The 20,042-nt window shown below is 37.2% G+C and overlaps 1 protein-coding gene across 1 annotated transcript in view; it reads right to left on the bottom strand.

Moving 5' to 3' along the window:
- lt (vacuolar protein sorting-associated protein light) overlaps window positions 1-20,042 on the bottom strand; it is a 286,135-nt gene that overhangs the window by 159,206 nt on the left and 106,887 nt on the right. The window contains exons 12-13 of the mRNA XM_090383057.1: window positions 14,272-14,387; window positions 10,878-10,931 (exon numbers count right to left, since the gene is read on the bottom strand). Coding sequence (XP_090239183.1) covers window positions 10,878-10,931; window positions 14,272-14,387 — 170 coding nt within the window. The remainder of the gene's footprint in view (window positions 1-10,877; window positions 10,932-14,271; window positions 14,388-20,042) is intronic.

The following is a 20,042-nucleotide window of genomic DNA, read 5'->3' as shown; positions in this document are numbered from 1 at the left end:
TCATCAAGATTAAAAATATGGATTCATATACTAGCTCCTCTTGGGTACAATTCTGTTATTTTCTTAATTCATTTGTCATCATGTCTTTGAGCTGTGTGTCCAGCCAAAGACCATTTTAGTTCTTTAGTTTTGATAAGAATGTCATTTACTTGAGTTTGCTGCCTAATCCATGTGTTTCTCTTCTTATCTAACAGTCTGATCCCCAATATGATTCGTTCCATTCTTTGCTGTGTAGTTCTCAGCTTCTCTTCCATTCTTTGCTGTGTAGTTCTCAGCTTCTCTTCCATTCTTTTGGTGAGTGCCCAAGTTTCACTTCCATAAGTCATGGTGGGGAGTATACATTAATTCGTTATTTTAAGTTTCACACAAACTGGGATACTGCTCCTCAGTAGTGACTATATTTCCTGAATGCTATCCATCCAAAATTTATTCAAAATTTATTCTTCTCTTGACTTCCAGCCATTTATCATTATTACAGCTAAAGACTTGTTCCAGATAAGTATATGAATCCACCTTTTCAATTACTGCTCCTTCAATGATTATATCCCTTTCTGTGGCATAGTTGTGCATCATTACTTTTGCTTTAGCCATATTCATCTTTAGTCCGAAATCCTTACTAACTCTGGAGAACTGATTAAGATTTTCCTCAAATTCTTTGGCATTGTGGCTTATGATAAATGTCATCTGCAAATCATAATGGTTTAGGTACTCTCCATTCACATTGACTCCTTTCTGTAACCAGTCCAACCTTCAGAAAGCTTCCTCAAGGGCAGCAGTATACAACTCGGAGATGCTGTGTCTCCTTGTCGAACTCCTTACTCAATTTTAAATTTGCTACTCTTTTTGTCTACTCTAATAAAGCAGGTAGTGTTTTCCTATATTTTCTTCAAAATAATAATGTATGGGATATCTATGCCTTGTTTTTCCAGTGCCCAAAACATTGCCTTATGATATACGGAGTCATATGCCTTTTCATAATCCACATATGACAGGCATAATGGTGTTTTATATTCATTTGCTTTCTCCATTAGCTGCAATATTATGTGAAGGTGATCCACAGTAGAGACTCACATCCTAAAGCCAGCTTGGTATTTTTTCTAATCTGTTCGTAATGACCCTTGTTAATAAGTTGGAGATGTGGGACAACAAGCTAATTGGACTATAATTTATAATTTCTGGTTTATCTCCTTTCTTATGCAGCAAAATTATGATTGCATTATTCCACTCCTTAGGCATCACGCCTTTGCTAATATATTTTTTGAAGGCTTTCTGTGTCATTTCTTTGTGTTTCTTGCCATTCCAGTTTCTGTGTCATGTCTCTTCCTCCCAATTTTAACAACTGTACAGTAACTTTATCTAAACTCAGGGCTTTCTGATTCTTCAATGCATGTTCTACCTCATCAGGAAGGATATGGGTATGTCCTATGTGTTGCTAATTTGTGATCTATCTTCCCCACTACTGGCATCATTCCCTCGCTCCTTATATAATTCTTTATAGTAGTCTTGTGCTATATGAATTATGCCTTCTCTGCTATTTATAAGTACATCTTCACTATTCTTCAGTTTCAGTATCATTTATCTTTCTGTATTACTGCTCATGACTGCTAATTTAAGTCCTTTGTTTTCCCTCAATGCTTGTTCTACTTTTCTTGTGTTAAACCTCTTATGTACTCTTTGAGTCTCTTTCTAATGGCTTTGCATAACTCAGTATACTCAATTTTGTCCTTGTTAGTGTTCATCTTGCTCTTCATTTGTCGTCTTCGGTTCATCATGACAAGTGTTTCTTGACTAATTTTTTCTTCTTTGGATTTCTTTTTACCTATAGGTTTCTTGGGCTTTATCACTTTCAGAAAGTTGTATTCCTCACTGATATCTTGGTCCTGAAAGGTCTGCAGAAGCTCAAACTTGTTCTTAAGTTCTGGTACATACTGCTTTTTCTCCTCTTCTGTTATTTCAAAGACCTTCATATTATTTACACAAGTCAGCTTTTTCCTTTCTTTTCTTACATCTATATCAAGTGTGCATCTTACTATTCTGTGATCACTTCCAAGATTTACCTTGTTCAGGACGGTAACACCGTTCACAATATACCTTCTGTTAGTGAGGATAAAGTCAATTTCATCAGTTGTTAATCCATTTGGGCTCTTCCATGTCCACTTTCTGTTCACCCTTTTCTTGAAAAAAAAAAAAAGTGTTCATTATTGATATTCCTCAAGATTCTGCAAATTCCACAAGTCTTTCGCTAATTTTGAAATTTCCTATAGTTTCCCTTTTTGCACTGTTTTCTCTCTTTCCAACCTTAGCATTGAAGTCCCACATAATAAGCGTGTAGTGAGTTTTCTGTTCATCTAAAAGTCTCTCGATTTCAGTGTACATTTCTTCAATCTCTTCATCATCATGGCTCGACTTTGGTGCAAATATCATCATAACCTTTAGTTTTTACTTCTTAGAAATCCTGAGTAGTAGTCTTGACACCCAAGGTGATGTCTTTTGAATTCCAAAATGTTGTTTTTTATATCTTCATGCACCAGAAAGTCAACTCCACCTTTTCACTGTTTCCATTGGTGTACTGCAGATTTCCACTTGATAAACTTATAAGTGATTCATTTCTTCTTCTTTTTTCAGTCCAGCCAATTGTATTCCAATTCACATTTTCTAATTCCTTTTCCAGCTCTAATATCCTACCTTCACTGATAAGTGATCTTATACTGTAACAGGGCAAGTTCAGTTTCCGTGAATGGCAGCCTAGTCGCACCCAGAGATTCTTAGCACCCTCTGCTTCCACTCTGATCCTCTCGCTGCTGTAAGAGGGAGAGTTTTTTTTTTTTTTTTTTTTGGTAGTTGTTGGCGCATCGGCTTCTGTGGCCATAATGCACCTCCCAAGGTTTTTGCAGTACTTTGATCCAAGCCCAAGTCGGGATTTGAACCCGCGACCTTTGGGTTGCCAGGCAGGCACTTTACCAACCCGGCTAGAGGGAGAGTGACAGCTGCTGGGGACTGAGGGCCATTTGTTTTGTCGAGTTGTCATGTGCTGGAGGGATTGGTCTTTTCCTCTTCATGCTGACCAGGCGTCTTGAGGAGAACCACTCCACATTCGTTGCCAACAAAGTGATGTAAGAGAGCTTACCATCGTGGTGTATATGAATGGATTTGGGGGGGTTTGGTTTGGTTTTTTTGGTGCATCAGCTACTAAGGCTATAATGCGCCAAGACCAGGTCATTTATAAAAAATTTTAAACTTTCAGTGACCTAATTAGTTAGGTCGCTATGTCAAAATGTATAACAAATATATAAAAGAAAAATGTAAAAATTTTATATATGAGTAAAAATATTTATTGATTTTAAAAAGCTAAAAACAGCAGACACGTTGTCATTGTCAGATAAAATCTGACTGAGTGTATATGGCTCAGTCAGATGGTTAAAAGTGGTAAGACGGATATTGCTAAAATCTGAACATTCAATTAAAATGTGTCTAATTGATAAAACTGTGCCACAAGACTCACACATAGGAGGGTCATCAGCCCTCAGGATTTGGGGGGGGGGGCAGGCCAACTGGACTTCTCCTAAATCTTCTAAAATAGAAAGCTATTGGATCCATCAGTGTTTTAGACTGCATGTCCAAATCTAATTAATATGAGTGGATTTTTCCCAACTGCTTTAATCAACAATATTCAATTCACAACTGAGGTTCATTCAATTGTTCATTAATTGAACAATTAATGTTCAATTCACAACAGAGGTTCACATCTCAATATGTCCACTCAGATGCAGATGATAAATAGCAGAAATACATTTCTCAGGATAAATTTTGTCCAGATTATCAAGCTACATCAAACCAAACTCCATAAGGGCATAATTATATTTGGATGTGCCCTCTAGCTGTTTCTGTGGTGATTCAATATTAAGTTTCTTCAGTATTTGATCATAAAATTTTTTATTACTTCCATATTTACAATGTGTAAATATTTGAAGATGAAATGCACAAGGCATAATCCACATGGGTTTTGGTAATTAACTATATAATATCGGTGTAGATACACCATAGTTAACCCATAAATTTGAACTGCGTATGTAGTGTAAAAGGCATCGTTTTAATAGTATCTCATATTGTGGGTGCCTTCACAACGAGATAGCTGGTATTGCACTACTTCAAATAAATAACGCTTCTCTAGTAGAGAAGACTATTGTTATTTATTTTCAGAGGATACCACCACCCAGATGATCGTTTCGAAGCTAGTGGGCGGGCAGGTACCTTGGTAGTGCAATATGCCATCACAGTTGCGAAGTTATATCCACAATACTAGAGATGCCAAAGGGGGTTTATTTGAAGTAGTGCAATACCAGCTATCTCGTTGTGAAGGCACCCACAATGAGATACTATTAAAACGATGCCTTTTACACTACATGCATAATTCAAATTTATGGGGTATCCACACCGATATTATATAGTTAATTACCAAAACCCATATGGATTATGCCTTGTGCATTTCGTCTTCAAATACATTATTACCAACACCCTTTGGCATCTCTCATATTGTGGATATAACTTAGCAACTGTGATGGCATGTTGCACTACCAGGGTACCTGCCCGCCCACTGATGATGAAGACCACTAGCTTCGAAATGATCATCTGGGTGGTGGTATCCTCTGAAAATAAATAACAGTAGTCTTCTCTACTAGAGAAGCGTTATTTATTTGAAGTAGAGCAATACCAGCTATCTTGTTGTGAAGGCACCCACAATATGAGATACTATTAAAACGATGCCTTTTACACTACATACATAGTTCAAATTCATGGGTTAACTATGGTGTATCTACACTGATATTGTATAGTTAATGTGTACATATAGAAAGACAGACACAACAGGAAGGAAACAGGGGTTATGCTTCTGATAAGAAAGATTCAAAGTATATTCATTGGATGGGGAAAAATCAAAATAGCAACTGAATGAAAAATCAAAATAGCAACAACTGAATTAGTGTGGTGTGATAAAATGGGTGAAACAACAAGGCTGGGAATAGCAGGGTACTCAACTAATTGAGGCAGCACAATGGTGCCTGTTTTGATGGAAACTTTCAGTTTCCCATTTCTGACCAGATCTAACAATTTATGGAGACATCTTTAGCATTAGCAAGGGCACATGATGCAAGAAAGCAAGCTTATATAGCATCAGCCAAACCCCCCCTTATTTCACCCATCCCCTCGCTCAGCGATTATTCTGAGCAAGAAGAAGAATCCCATCAGCATTGAGCATGCTCAAACCATTCAAGGCTTTATACACCTCAATCAAATCACCTCGCAGGTGCCTAGTCTCCAGACACTATAATTTGCAAAAATTCGTAAGAGCAACCCTTTGTTCCATTCACTAATCTTGTTGCCCTTCTCCGTACTCGTTCCAACAGCTCTACATCCTTCTTAAAATTAGGCCTCCAGACCTGTATACAGTACTCAAGCTGCAGACTGACCATTGTCTTATAAGGGGATAATCACCTCTTTATTCCTGCTAGAAAAATTCCTGTATATCATTGACAAGACACCATGAGCTACTCTTGCAGACCATCTGCACTGCTCAGAAAACTTCATATCTGCCTGCACAATTACTCCCAGGTCCTTTTCATTCTCTACCACTGTCAGTGTGGTACCACAGAGTTGATACGTTACTCTGGGATTACTGCTTCCCACAGTTAGTACTTTACATTTGTCAATGTTAAACTTCATTTGCCACCTCTCAGCCCATCTGCTCAACTTTTCTAGATCCTGTTGCAGCAGCGTACTGTCATTAGTGTCATTAACAACCCTGCCAACCTTCGTATCGTCTGCAAACTTGAACATTAAGCCTGACATACCATCATCAATGTCATTTATAAATACAGAAAACAACAATGGACCCAACACTGAACTCTGAGGGACTCCACAAATAACATTAGTCCACGAAGAGCAGTGTCCATTGATTACCACTCTCTGTCTTCTCCCATTCAACCATCCCTTTATCCATAGCAGCAATTTGCCTCCAATGCCACACTGCTCCAATTTGTGCAGCAGTCTTCCATGTGCAACAGTATCAAAGGCTTTTCTAAGATCCAAATATATGATAGCAAAGTTATTCTTTGCATCCAGTTCCTTTGTGACTACATCATAGTATCCAATTAAATTAGTCAATCAAGACTTCCCCTAAACAAACCCATGCTGTGTCTGAGCTATAACTGAAGTCTTGTCTAGATGATCCTGCAATGCTTCTTTAACCAGTGCCTCCATTAATTTCCCTGGAACTGAAGTTAAATTCACAGGTCTGTAATTACCTGTCTCCCCTTTTGATCCTCCTTCGTGGGTTGGGGTCACATTTGCACCTCTCCAGTCCATGGATACCTCCCCTGAGTCCAGGGAAGCTCTCATAATTATGGCTAAGGGTTTGCTTACTTCCTTTGCTGCCTCCTTTAATATAACTGGATAGATTACATCCACCCCAGGTGCCTTTCTTATGTTTATCTTCAACAATTTCTCCTCCACTTTACTCTCAGTTATTACAAGATTATCTAGCTTACTGCCAGAGTTGAATACACCTCTGGCATTCCCCTCACTGAATAACTCCTCATGTGTGAATGTAGATGTAAAATATTTATTTAGTTTGTTAGCTACCTGAGCAGGATCATCAACAGTTGAACCATTGATATCAAGTGGACCAGTCTGATTCATCCCCTTCCTTCTAGAGTTTACATAAGTAAAGAACTCTTTGCTGTTTTACTTTGCATTCTTTGCCAAAGATTTTTCGTAATCTGCCTTTGCCCGCCTAACCTCCTTTGTAACTTGGTTAGAGACTTTGGTTACATGTTAATGTAACCATGGTCTCTAACCAAGTATGTGCCACATGTTAATTTATATGTATCCCATGCATTTTTCTTCTCTGTCACATGTCTAATTAGTTCATCTGACATCCATTTAGGCCTAAATCTTGAACAATATTTCTTTCTTGGTATAAAAAGCCTAGTAGCTTCCAAGATTAATTCTTTGAATGCTTCCAATTTTGAATTTGCTGTTGGTAACATCATCAGTTGGTCCCACTGTATAGAATTTAAATACTGTCTCAGACCACCGTAGTCAACTTTACAAAAGCAAAAACCCTTCCCTTTACCATTGATGGTAGTTACCTCTTTGAGTAAATACCACTTCAACACACTGATCACTGCCACCTAGTGGTTCGTTTATCTGCAGATTCTTTTCTTGATGCATGAAGAATCACTGCTGATAATCAGATCAAGAGTATTACTCCCTCTAGTTGCTTCCCAAACATGCTGCTGTAGAAAACAATCATCCAATAAATCCACAAAACAATCATCCAATAAATCCTTGCTAGTGTGAGTGACCAACGCACAAATTTCAGTTAGTCTCTCAGAAATTAAAATCCCCCATTATAAGACACTCTGATTTACTGGCCCACTCTATTTCTCTGCACAATCGCTCAATATCAGATTCATTTGGCCTATAACACACACCTACTCTCATTTTTCCTTTCCCAGTGCTTATGTCACACCAAACAGACTCAACATTGCATTGTCCATCAACATCAATTGGATGCACTTCCTTAGATTTTATGTGTTTCTTAACTAACAGCATAACCCCTCCTCCCTTTCTGTCCTGTCTATGCCTTCTGTACATTGTACTGCCCAAATTCCAGTTCTGCACCGCTTATGTCTGTACAACACCATGTCTGATATCCCAACAATATCTGCCTTTGATGTCTTGACTAGCACTTCAAGCACATCGAATTTATTAACTATACTCCTAGCATTGGCCCCTAACACAGACCATGTATTTACTTGTTCCACTATGACTCCCAGCAGTCCTGGAAATCCCCATTGCCTTACTTTCCAGGCTGCTGCTCAATTGCATTTCAATAGAAGTAGTGCAAGAATCACTTTTACCTCTGCCAGCAGCTACTGTTAATCTATCTTGCATAAGTAAAATGAATGAGGACAAAATTTTCACGGTTATAAATGATTCTAGAACAAGGGGCCATAATTTCAAGTTACAGTGGGAGATGTTTAAACTGGATTGCAAGAAGTTTTATTTTAGCCTGAAAGATAAATTACTGGAATAAGTTACCTACGTTGGTGGTAGAGGCTCACAGTTTGGGGAAATTCAAAGGTCAGCTGGATAATTACCTACAGGAGGAGGGAAACGCATAGGTTGTCCATTTCCTTTCCGCTTATTAATTATTATTATTATTTTTTAAAATTTTCTTCTTCTTATTTTTTTTCTTATTTTATTTATTTTTTGTTATTTTATTTTTTATTTTATCATTATTATTATTTTTTTGGCCCATGCAGCATAAGCCATAGGCTTCCTTGCACCATGTGATCATTGCTAATACTAATATAACTTAGTTGCAATGAATCATTTGAGTTAAGTAGTGATTTGAAAGACGTGATCCTAACAGAATAGTAATGATCATTCAGTGAGAATATGTTCAACAGTATGGAGGGAATGGCAATGCAAGCAATGAGAAGGATCTTCTTTTCCATTACAATGTTCTTAAAATGTAACTTACACATTTTCCAATCGAACATAATTTCGACAGAAGTAAAAATAGATGCATTAAATATGTATGGTCAATTTGTACTCTGGCTTCTTCATATCTATTTAAACAGAAGCTGGATCTCCACAGCTGGGGATTGCTTTATTCAAGAAGCTTGCTATACATCAGTGTGCATGCCATATTTGAGTCCACTGTTCATTAATTATCAACTTTTTATTTGGGTCATAATCAATGCAAAGAACTGGGATGGAGTCAAAGTCAGTGGGATGTCTTGCAGCCTGATCTGGATTCCAACATGCCCAAGAATCCAGCAAAACTTTACAGTTAGTTTATTTTCATCTAGATAAAGTAACCAGGGTCTGATATGAGCCAGAAGTGATGGAAAGTCTGGAACTTATTCTGTAGGACCATAACTGCACTTTAAAAATCTGTATATTTTTAACAGATTTTTATTACCTGAAAAATTAATATATTTAGAAGTGTTAAAGCCATTTTGATTGCATAGAATTCAGTTGTAAACACATTGCATTCAAAAAGTAAAAAAGGGTGACACAGCGGGTGCAGGAAGGATTGCTGTTACTTGAACTGATATGTCTGTTTTGGTGCCGTCAGTGTATATCTGAAGCATTTGTGAATTTGTCCAAAGAATTGAACTGTATGTAACTGTCTAACATTTTGGTTTACTAGGGAGGGTTTTCTTTGCTGACAAAAGTAGTTATCACAAGATGGTGCATATATTGTTCACGGTGATTGTATTGTGGCTGAGATGTTTATGAGATGTACGCTCTACTGCTGTGTTAGTTCCACTAATTAGATTCCCATGGGTAACTGCTTTTATTGGATTTGTTTTTACATATGTTTATACAGTGAGGATTAAAGAGATATGACCAAATGGGATGAGAAACAACACTACATAATTAAGAAATAAAGATGAGAGGCCAAAAACTTCTAAACGGCACTGTCTCTGTGGTGGTAATTGATCAAGAATAAGTACAGCAGACTTCTCTAATGAGGAAGTGCTACTTATTCAAGGTATAGGAGGAAGGTAACTTGTTGTGAAGGATTTTGCAATATGTGATGTTATAATAATGAGAAACAGAAAGGCAAATAAACTTAAATTTTACTGATTGTTTTCCTTTTGTTTTAATTTTAATATTAGTTATTTTAGTGGTTCACAGTCTGTTTGTGAATAATGAGCAAAACTTGGGGGAGGTTCAAATGTCCTGTTCCACCCTTCTGGTAAACACTTTCCGCAATAAACTGCATTGTCACGATGATCACAAAATTCCCTCCTCCCACTCAGTGTAAATTAGATCGGAGAGAGATTAAAGCTAAAATAGAAAAATTATTCAATTTTATCATTATATATATATTTTATATTGGGCAGGAAGATAAAGCATTTCCCATAGTTTGAATCTGCATAATGCCAGCAAAACCTATGGTCTATCATTAACTAAATTCTGTGTGTGATTGTGATGACAATGAGACTTTTAAACCACATATGACTGTACAATGACATGTGTAAAGTGGAGGGTTAAAGTTGTTGTTGTTGTTTGGTTTTTAGGAGCATTAGCAACTAAGGCCATATTGCTCCGGGGATAGGGGGCGGTCATTCCCTGACCTTTCCACATCCTCCGTATTTGGTGGTCACGGGCTCGAACCCCAGTCTAATCAAGAAGCATGTGCTACGCACTGCTGCTCCTGCCCATTTGCACATTTGCACCTATTTCTCTTTAGCCCACCTGGCTACGGAGGGCTAAAGAGAAATTTATTACTTGTATAAAATAAACTGAAGAGCATACAATAAGCCCATTTTCATTGTTCCTTTCTATTAATCATTTTGAATAAAACTTCTAAAATTCAAAAAATTCTAGACTAGAATCTGAATTGGGAAATCAATTAATGCATTCCAAGTCAGAGATATTCAATTTTATCTTAAATCCAATATTTCTATTGATACACAGAGAGAGAGAGAGAGAGAGAGAGAGAGAGAGCATGCAGAAGCCATTTTTTGGTAAAAAATGTACTAATTATAGTGACAAAATTCACAGCCGTGCCTGCCCTCACTGCATGTACAGATAATCTCATTGTAAATGATAATTTAATCTTGGTAGCTGTGTAGAGTTCACAAATATCTTTTATTTTTTTTTGAAAAATTGATTTTTGTGCATTTTATAGCATACAGTTTACTTTGATCTCTGATGTGAACATGTGCATTTTTTAATAAAAGGAATAATAAAAAAGTAATTCCTGCAGTAATTATTAAGCATTCCTGCAATATTCAATTAGAAGTAATAACAAAAAATACTTTTTTTTCCCCTGTCACCTTATTTGGTGAACTTACCAATAAAGTATGCTTCTTTAAATTCTTACTTGTTAAAACAGCTTCTGTTGCTTCCTGATAAGAAAAAGAAAAGTGAGAAATAATTACAATTATTCTAAATAAGTTCTTGATCGATTTAAAAAAAAAAAAAAAAAAAAAAAAAAATTCTAAGAACAAAAGTATATTCCTTTCGTTTTCTGTATTTTACCACTCAGTTATAATAAGTTACAGTTTTTAACTCCAAAGGATTAAAAAACTTTTACAAAATAAGAAACGATAAATGAAACAGCTAAAAAATAAAGGCTACAACTGAAAGAACGTTTGGTTTCAGAATGTATCTAGTAGTCAATATGCAGATAATTCATAAAGAAATTTTCAAAAATTACAAATTTTTAAATTTTTAGAAAGTAATCAGTGAAGAATATCCACAAAATTCCTGTACAAAATCAGGAATTCTGTCAGCAATCTGAGCAGGTCATCAAAAGTTAAACCATCAAGTGGATCAATATGATTAAAACCCTTCCTTCTACTGTTAATACAAGTAATGAAGTCATTGCTGCTTTTCTTTGCGTTCTTTGCCAAAGACTTCTTGTAATCTGCCTGAGCTTCCCTAACCTCCTTTGTGACTTGATTACAAACTAGTTATCTACTACAAGCTCGATTACAAACTAGTCATCTATCACCTGATCATTTATACGCATCTCACCATTTTTCTTCTCTGCCACAAGTCTTGTCAGTTCATCTGACATTCATTTAGGTCTAAGGCTTTAACAGTATATCTTAGTTGGTACATAAATCCCAGTAGCTACTACAATTACTTCATTGAATGCTTCTCATTTAGAATTTGTTGTGGGTAACATTATCAGATGGTCCCATGGTATAAAATTTAAAAACTGTTTGGGACCACTGTAGTCACCTTTACAAAAGCAAAGGCTTTCCCTTTACCCTTCATGTAGTTATAACTTTAACTAAATCACACTTCAATACACTGTGATCACTGTCTCCGAGTGGTTCTTTAATCTCCTGCTGACAATCAGATTGAGAGTACTGCTTTCCTTGCTGGCTCTCTCACATGCTGATGTAGAAAACAGTCATCCATTAAATCCACAAGTTCCAGTAAATATCTGAAAAGTTAAAATCTCATATAAGAATTACTATAAATTTTTTATCATAATCTCATAAAAGATATTGTGATTTACTGACCCACTATTTCTCGGTATAGTTGTTTCTTATACTGATTACTGTCATTAGGTCTATAACACAGTCCTACTCTCATTTTCATTTTCCCAGTGTTTTGTCACACCAAACTGAATCAAAGTTGCACTGGCCACCCATGTCTACTGGATACACTGCCTTAGATTTAATATATTTCTTAACACTTCTCTGTAAATCCCCCCCTCCTGTCCTGTCTGTACACACTGTACTCCCCATATTCAAATTTTGCATCCTTTATGTCTGAGCAACATATGTCTCTGACATCCCTACAATATCTGCACACTATGAATTAAATAGTACTTCAAATTCATCAAATTTATTTACTATGCTTCTAGCATTAGTTTAAAATTCAAGTATACATGCACCTGTTTTTATTCTTAATTACCCTAACATAGCTCATATTTCCATGAGGACCCCCAGCAGGCCTTGCAAACCCTGACACCTTGCTTCCCAGGATGCTGCATGTTCCAATACAAGTGCAAAAATCACTTTCACCTCTGTCTGCAGCTGTAGTTAAAGCAGTCTCTCTCTCTTCTGTTAACAAGCACAGAACACACCAGGAAAAATTTTCAATCCCACAAGTCTTGCATTCTCTCCAGGGTCAAACTGATTGACAAGGCTTTCATCAAATATCCCCTCCTATCGCACCTGGGCAAAATTGCAGATACTTTCAAACTTAATCCTAACTTGCAACTTTTCCAGCATTGCTCTGTACTTGTTAAGCTATTCCGATCTCCTACTCTTAATATCATTAGCAAACATGGCCAGCAATAGTGCCTTTTGTGCCTTTAAAAGATGATAGCTGTTCTACATCATCAACTTTTAACTATCATGGTGGTCAACCTTCATAATTTGGAGGAGATACTTAGTGATGAGTGATATACACTGAGTATTGTACACAGAGTATATGGAACATAAAATGAAATAATTTAAAAAATATATTCATTTCTTCTCATAACACTGATGCATTAAACATTCAATATTTCTGGACCAAAGAATAGATATACTTTAGAATAGTAAATATTATTCTATTATAAAGTTATTTATATAACACAGTAAATTATAAATAACTTTATAATTCTATTCTCTCATACTATACTGAATAATAGGAATTAAAAATATCCTTAGTAGCAGCAGAGTTGTTATCAAAAAAAAAAGTTTCTCAACTATCATACTTCCAACATACAGCAACAGAAAGTGAACCTGAAATTAAAACTGCCAGAAAAATAATACATAAGCAGGCATACAATGCATTTTGTACATCAACGGTACTATATGGATTCTTTGGGACAGGGGTACAAATTTTTTGGGTACATGGAATTTATTTGAAGTCAGAGTGGTGAGATGTACTGAACAAATTATGTAACAAAATTATGAAAAAAAATCGTATAATTCACACCAGAACTTTCGGAACATAAGTTATTGGTAAAGTTATGTGAGATATATTATCCACATTCAGTATTTAGTGTAGCCTCTTTCATTGTCATAATTGACAATGAAAGAGGCTACACCAGTTTTTGTATGTGGTGTGGAGATTATTCTTCATTACTTCCCATAAATATTTTAATTGCTATTTGTCCTTTACAGATTGTTTAGAATGACAGCTCAACCAGAAGAGAAACAAACACTTTCAAATGGGAGTAGCAGAGAATTTCAAGAATCTTACAGTGAAAGTTTTGGGATGATTAAGAAGGATGCATTATGCATTTTGTGTTCTGATATGCAAGGGTATTTTTTAAAAATATTTAGCCAATTTTGGGTTCTGGGTTCCCGAAGGTAGTTTTTTAAGATAATTAGCCAATTTTGGCACGCACCCTTAAAAAGGTTTTCCACCCCTGCTTTGGGGTATTTTTATGGCTGTACTGCTCTGATTAGGAAATAATTAAATAGAAAATGAAGACCATGGAAGAAAATAGAAAATGAAGACCACAAATAGAAAATGAAGACCATGGAAGAATGTTAAAATTCACAGTGGCAAAATTTTATCCAATATTTTAGTATTTAAATTATTATTTTTTTTTATACAAGGTCAATCAGCATGCCTTCTGATGAATTAATCCTCAAGTGATAATGGAGCAATATAAATAACAGCATATGAATAAACTGATGAATCTGTTGATTTATAACAGCATTTTACACTTTATTATTTATCTTAAAGATCAATATTATTATTAGTTTTAAATTAAAAAAAAAATCCAACCTTATATCTATTATGTTCTAAAAGCCAAGCAATATGATCATCTTCATCCCTTGGTCTTGCTATAACAAAATCAGTTAACGAGAGAATGAAAAACAAACGCTCATCTGGAAGACATTCTGAAAGAAGAAAAGGTTCTTAATAACATTTAAAAGACTAACAGTAATGTAGCTTTTATTAATTTATGAGATTAAACAAAAATTAACAACCGAGGTTTTAAATAAGGAAAACAGGCTAATTTGAGAAAAATTATGAAACATTTTAAAAACTGGTCAGATTCTTATCAAAACCAAAAATATCAGCTTAAACTACATTCTTCCCAAATTTTAAATTTCTAAATATCAAATTATAAAAAAGGTGCAATACAAACTACTAAGTACACAAATTTATCTTCAGTACTGAAAGAACTTTCTGTGGTCAGGAACTGGAAATTTTAAAATAAATTCGCTCACCTGACCGACTATGAAGATGGACTGAAGAATAAAATAAAATTTTTTATTTAATCTGAAAAATGAAATACGCCATATGCATAAAATATTTATTATTTACAAATACTATTACATTTAAAAACAGAGTACAGTAAAATCTCATTATTACAAACTCTGTTTATACAAAGTACTAATTTATATAAAGCATATACCATTCCACTGCGAAAGATAGGTTTTTCTATGTAAATATATTTGTTTATTACAAAATTTGGTTAATAAGTATTAACAAGTTCATTTTAACCCTGTGAGAAATAAATACTGTTATTTTGTATGTTTAATACAAGTCTTGGCACAGCTGTCTGATTACTGTCCCTATTATTGCCTCTGGCCACCTGGTTTCCTACTTCCCGAAGGATGACACTGAATTGTTAGAGTTTACTTATGTGTAAACAAAACCAGCTTATGGTAGCTGAAACTTAAGTTAACTCTGAAAAACATCATTGTGAAGGATGAGCTGCTAAATTAACAAAAGAATAAAAACAGCTTTTCTAAGTAGTTTACATACACTCCCTCGCTCTCCATGGGATTACAGTCAGTTGCAATTGTTAAGCCAGTTCAAAGAGTCTCTTGTTACAGTATAATCTATTTTTTGTGCCATTTTATATGAGATGATGTTTTTTTTGAAACTTGTCTTTAAATTAATTTAAAACTTGTTTATATTAAATCTCATCTAGCAGCATTATGGGGACAAAATGTAAACAGATGGAATTAAGCCTGGAAATTAAACTTAAAATTATACAAGAGGCTGATAGGAAGGAATGAAGAAAAACAGGCATTGCAAAGGAATAAACATTCCTTTACCTACTTTATCTACAATACTGAAAACCCAAAAAAAAACTTGAAGTGTGTGACACTGAAACGGCAACGAAAAACAGGAAACGAATTCGTGGTGCAAATCATGAGGAGCTTTAAATAAAACTTCTTGAGTGATACCAACAAATTCATGCATCTAATTTGTCAATATCAGGTCTGATTTTACAAGAAAAGGCAAATTATCTAGCTCAGTAACATGGAATTAGCAACTTCATATGCAGCAGGGCTGGCTCCAAACATTTAAAGACAGGAATAACTTGGTTTTGTGAAATGTTTGCAGCAAGTCTGGATTAGTCTACAAAGAAAAGGCTACAGACTGGTTGTGTTCTGTACAGCCCATCCTTGTAAAATATGAGGCAAAGGATATTTTTAATCTCGACAAGACACGTTTATTTTATAATTTGTTGCCAAACAGAACATTTGCTGTTTGAGAAGAGTCTTGTCATGGCGGAAAATTGAGTAAACAAAGATTCACTGTGACATTATGCTGCAATTCAGATGGCAGTACAATATTGGGCCCACTTGAGATTGGCAAGTTTTCCAAGCAAAGATGTTTTAAAGAAATTAACCAACTTCCCTGTGATTATGAGGATAATAGAAGTGCTTGACTTATGGTCAAAATTTTTCAGTCTTGGTTATCAAAAGTGGACAGAAGAATGGCTTCAGAAAAAAAGGAACATTTTGATGATTCTAGATCATTGTACAGCACATTCTGCCGAGACACTTAAGTTGACAAATATACAGCTGTTGTTCTTACCTTCCAATATCACCAGTTTTATGCAGCCACAGGATCAAGGCATTATTAATAATCTCAAGACAGCATATAGAGCATGCCTGATAAGTTACTTGATCCACAACATAGAAGAAGGGAGTGAACAGTTTGCAACCACAGCGGAATATTATTATTGTTGTTGTTGCTCTTATATTATTTCTCCCTGATTGGGGGGTTCCACTACGTGACGGGTACTGCTACCAAGTACACGGGGTGGTTGTAATGTCTGGTGTTACTGTTGGTCGAGGAAATCTCTGACTATCCTACAGGTGTTCAGGATTGCGACTTTCTGGAATTCCTTGTAGGTGTTCTCTGGGAGACCTATTGCTGCTAGGCTGCTATGCAGTTTTTGGTACCATACCAGTGGTTGACACGATGACTGGGATGGTTGATACTTCTTGCATATGCCACATCTCCTTGATCTCATGTCTCAGGTTCGTGTACTTCCTAATTTTTTCCTCATGGGTTTTCTGGACATTGCTAGTGTTCGGCACCGCTATGTCAATCAGGTAGGTAGCCTTTTCCATCTTGTCCACAAGGGTTATGTCCGGTCTGTTGTGCGGGATGGTCTTACCTGTTATTACGGCGCGATCCCAGTACAGCTTGTGGGTTCGGGTCTCTAGTACTACCTGGGGTTTGTACTTGTAGTATGGTACACTTTCTTTGGGCAACTGATATTTCCTCGCTAGCTTCTGATGTATTATCCTGGCTACCTGGTCGTGTCTATGAGTGTACTCAGTCTGGGTGATCACCTTGCACCCTGCGGTGATGTGTTGGATCGTTTCTGAGGCTAGGTGGCATCGTCTACGTGTGTCATCTGACATTCCGGGCTCTTTTGTGATGTATTTTCTATAGTTTCTGGTGTTGATTACCTGGTCTTGGATGGCCAGCATGAATCCTTCAGTCTCGGGGAAGAGCGTCCCACTTGTGAGCCATGCATTGGAAGCAATGTTATCAATGTGATCTTGATGGAGGTCATTGTAATGTCTGCCATGGAGTGTCTTCTTTGCCCATCTTTCTAACTTCGTTTCTTGTACCATCTGGGCGGGAAGGGTTTCCTCACTTAGGTTGAGTGGGATATACCACTTATCTATCTTCCTTATGGCCTGGTGGAGTGGTGCTGTGTTGTTCTCGAAGTAATCCTTCAGGTTAACTATCGCTGTTTTCTGTTGTTCTATCAGGTCTATCAAGCCTCTTCCTCCCTCTTTCCGAGGTATTGTTATTCTCTCCACTGCTGACTTCGGGTGGTGTTGGCAACTTTTGGTCATCATTGTCCTTGTCTTTCGCATAATATCTTCTAGCTTGGTGTTAGTCCAATCTATGACCCCGAATGTGTATGTTAGTACTGGAGCTGCATAGGTGTTTATGGCTTTAACTATATTCCCTCTGTTTAATTTTGCTTTCAGCAGGCTTCTTAGCCTCTGATGATATTTTTCGGTCACGCACTTCTTGATTTCCTTGTGTTCTAACTGCTCAGCCTGCATCATCCCTAGGTATTTGTAGGTCTCCCCTTCTGTCATAGCTTCGATCTCTTTACCAGTCAGCAGCTGGTAGTTTCGGCCAACTAATTTTCCCTGGTGCAGTGTGTGGGTCTTGCATTTTTCTGGACCAAATTCCATCCTGATGTCTTTGCTGAATTCTTCGGTGATCCAGAGTAGTTGCTGGAGTTGCTTCTTGGTTGCCGCGTAGAGCTTGATGTCATCCATGTACATCAGGTGGGTGAGGGTGTACAGGTTCTTTCTTCCTTCCTTCTTTGAGGTTATATCCATACTTGCTGCCATTGGGCATGGTGGATAATGGATTGAGTGCTAAACAGAACCATAGTGGGCTCAGAGCATCTCCCTGAAAGATTCCTCTTCTAATGGGGATTGGCCTGGTAGTGATGTTCTCGACCTTAATGGTGGTACTCCATTTTGCCATTGTTGCTCCTAGGAAGTTTGTCACTATCGGATTGACCTTGTAGATCTTCAGGGTCTCTACTGGCCAGCTATGAGGTACGGAGTCGAAGGCCTTGCGGTAATTGATGTAGGCTGTGTATAGGTTGCGGTGCTTCTTGAAGGCTTGCTCCATAACTGCAGCATCTATGGTTAATTTCTTCTTGCATCCTTTCTGCTGTTTGGCCATTATGTTCCGACTCTCTAAGTAGTCTGATATCTTTTTAGTTATGCAGCTGGTCAGGACCTTGTATTGTTGGGAGGCAGGTGATTGGCCTATATTTCGCCGGGTTTCTTGTATCTTCGTCTTTAGGCTTCAGATATGTGATTCCTTGAGTGAGAAACTTCGGGATTGTCTCTAGGTGCCTTATCATTTGAGTGAACTGCTCTGCTAGGTGCTTGTGTGTGCAGGTGAGGTTTTTGTAACAGTAGTTGGGGATGTTATCAATTCCCAGGGTTCGCCAGTTGTGGGTGTTCCTGATCAACTGTTTTACTTCTTCTCGAATCTCCCACTCTCTCATCTCTTGTATGTCCTTCGTTTTCTTCTGTTCTACTTCTATCCAGGGTGCTCTGCTGTTATGTCTTACTTCACTGCTCCAGATATTTCCCCAGAACTCTTCGATCGTCTTCTTCTCGGGTGGTCCGTTTCCTGCTTTCTCATGTTCACCCAGTTTCCTGTAGAAGGCTCTTTGGTCCTCATTGAAGATTCGGTTGTTTATTTTCCTCTGGGAGCTCTCTTTGTATCGGTGTAGTCGCTTGCTGAGTGTGAGGAGGTTCTGCTTCAGTGTGTCCAAGTAATCTCCTATTCTCTGATTTCTGGTCTCATATTTGCTGTGGATGTTATCTCTCTTGAGGATGCTCTTCACCTTTCCAATCAATTTCTTACTTCTATTACCCTGTTGGTACTGGGTCAACTGACCTATCTTGACTCTTAATTCTTCTATCTTCTGCTGAAGTATTCTTTCCCAAGCTGGCAGTTACTTCTGGTTTCGGTTCTTCTGCTGCTGGTCTCTCATTTCTTTTCCATTAATCCTAGTGGCTGCTATGGCAGCACAGTATACGGCTGTGTGGATAGCCTCCAGCATTGCACCATTGTTATCAAGGTAATGTGGCATTATTTGTCGATTGAGGTGGTCATATTACTCTCCACAGTATTTTATTTGGCCCCTGCTTAGGTATCACATGGGTTCTTGTGGGTTCCTTCGAATTCTGTTAGGGCCTTCTTCCACTCGTCTTCTATTCTGGAAAGCATGACTTCATCTCTTTCCACTTCAGCTGCTCTGGGTTGTATTTCTTCTTGCTGTTCCTACTCTGGTTCCATGGTATGCTGTTTCTCCTCTGTTTCCATATTGATCATATTCTTTGTGCTTTGTAGCAGATCGCTGACATCCTGCTTTTTCCACGATGGCAGGAGCTATTAAGTTCTTTGTGATGATGGTTCTTCTTTGGTCTGCTAATCGCTGTTCGGTGACCCAAATATCCGGGTATCGTTCCAACCACTTGGTATGTAGTTATGATCTGTACATCGTCATATCAGTCTCTAGCCTGGTTATTTCATAGTATGCTCACATGATGTATGTATTCATCTCAACGCTCCACTTCATGCGTTGGCGTTTTCTTCATTCCTGGATGGTCACTAGCGCAGTTGCGCAGGAAACACTTCCAGTTGGCGGGGCTGGATGGCCTTGCCCTTCTCTTGTGGTAGCCTTACGGGGGACAGTGCCACTTGTTCCACTGTCTAGCTTGGGAGACTGTCACCAACTTTTC

This window comes from Mastigoproctus giganteus, chromosome 10 (genome assembly GCF_048544385.1).
Source record: "Mastigoproctus giganteus isolate SK-2022 chromosome 10, ASM4854438v1, whole genome shotgun sequence".
NCBI lineage: Eukaryota > Metazoa > Arthropoda > Arachnida > Uropygi > Thelyphonidae > Mastigoproctus > Mastigoproctus giganteus.
This window is presented reverse-complemented; position numbering and strand designations above follow the sequence as displayed.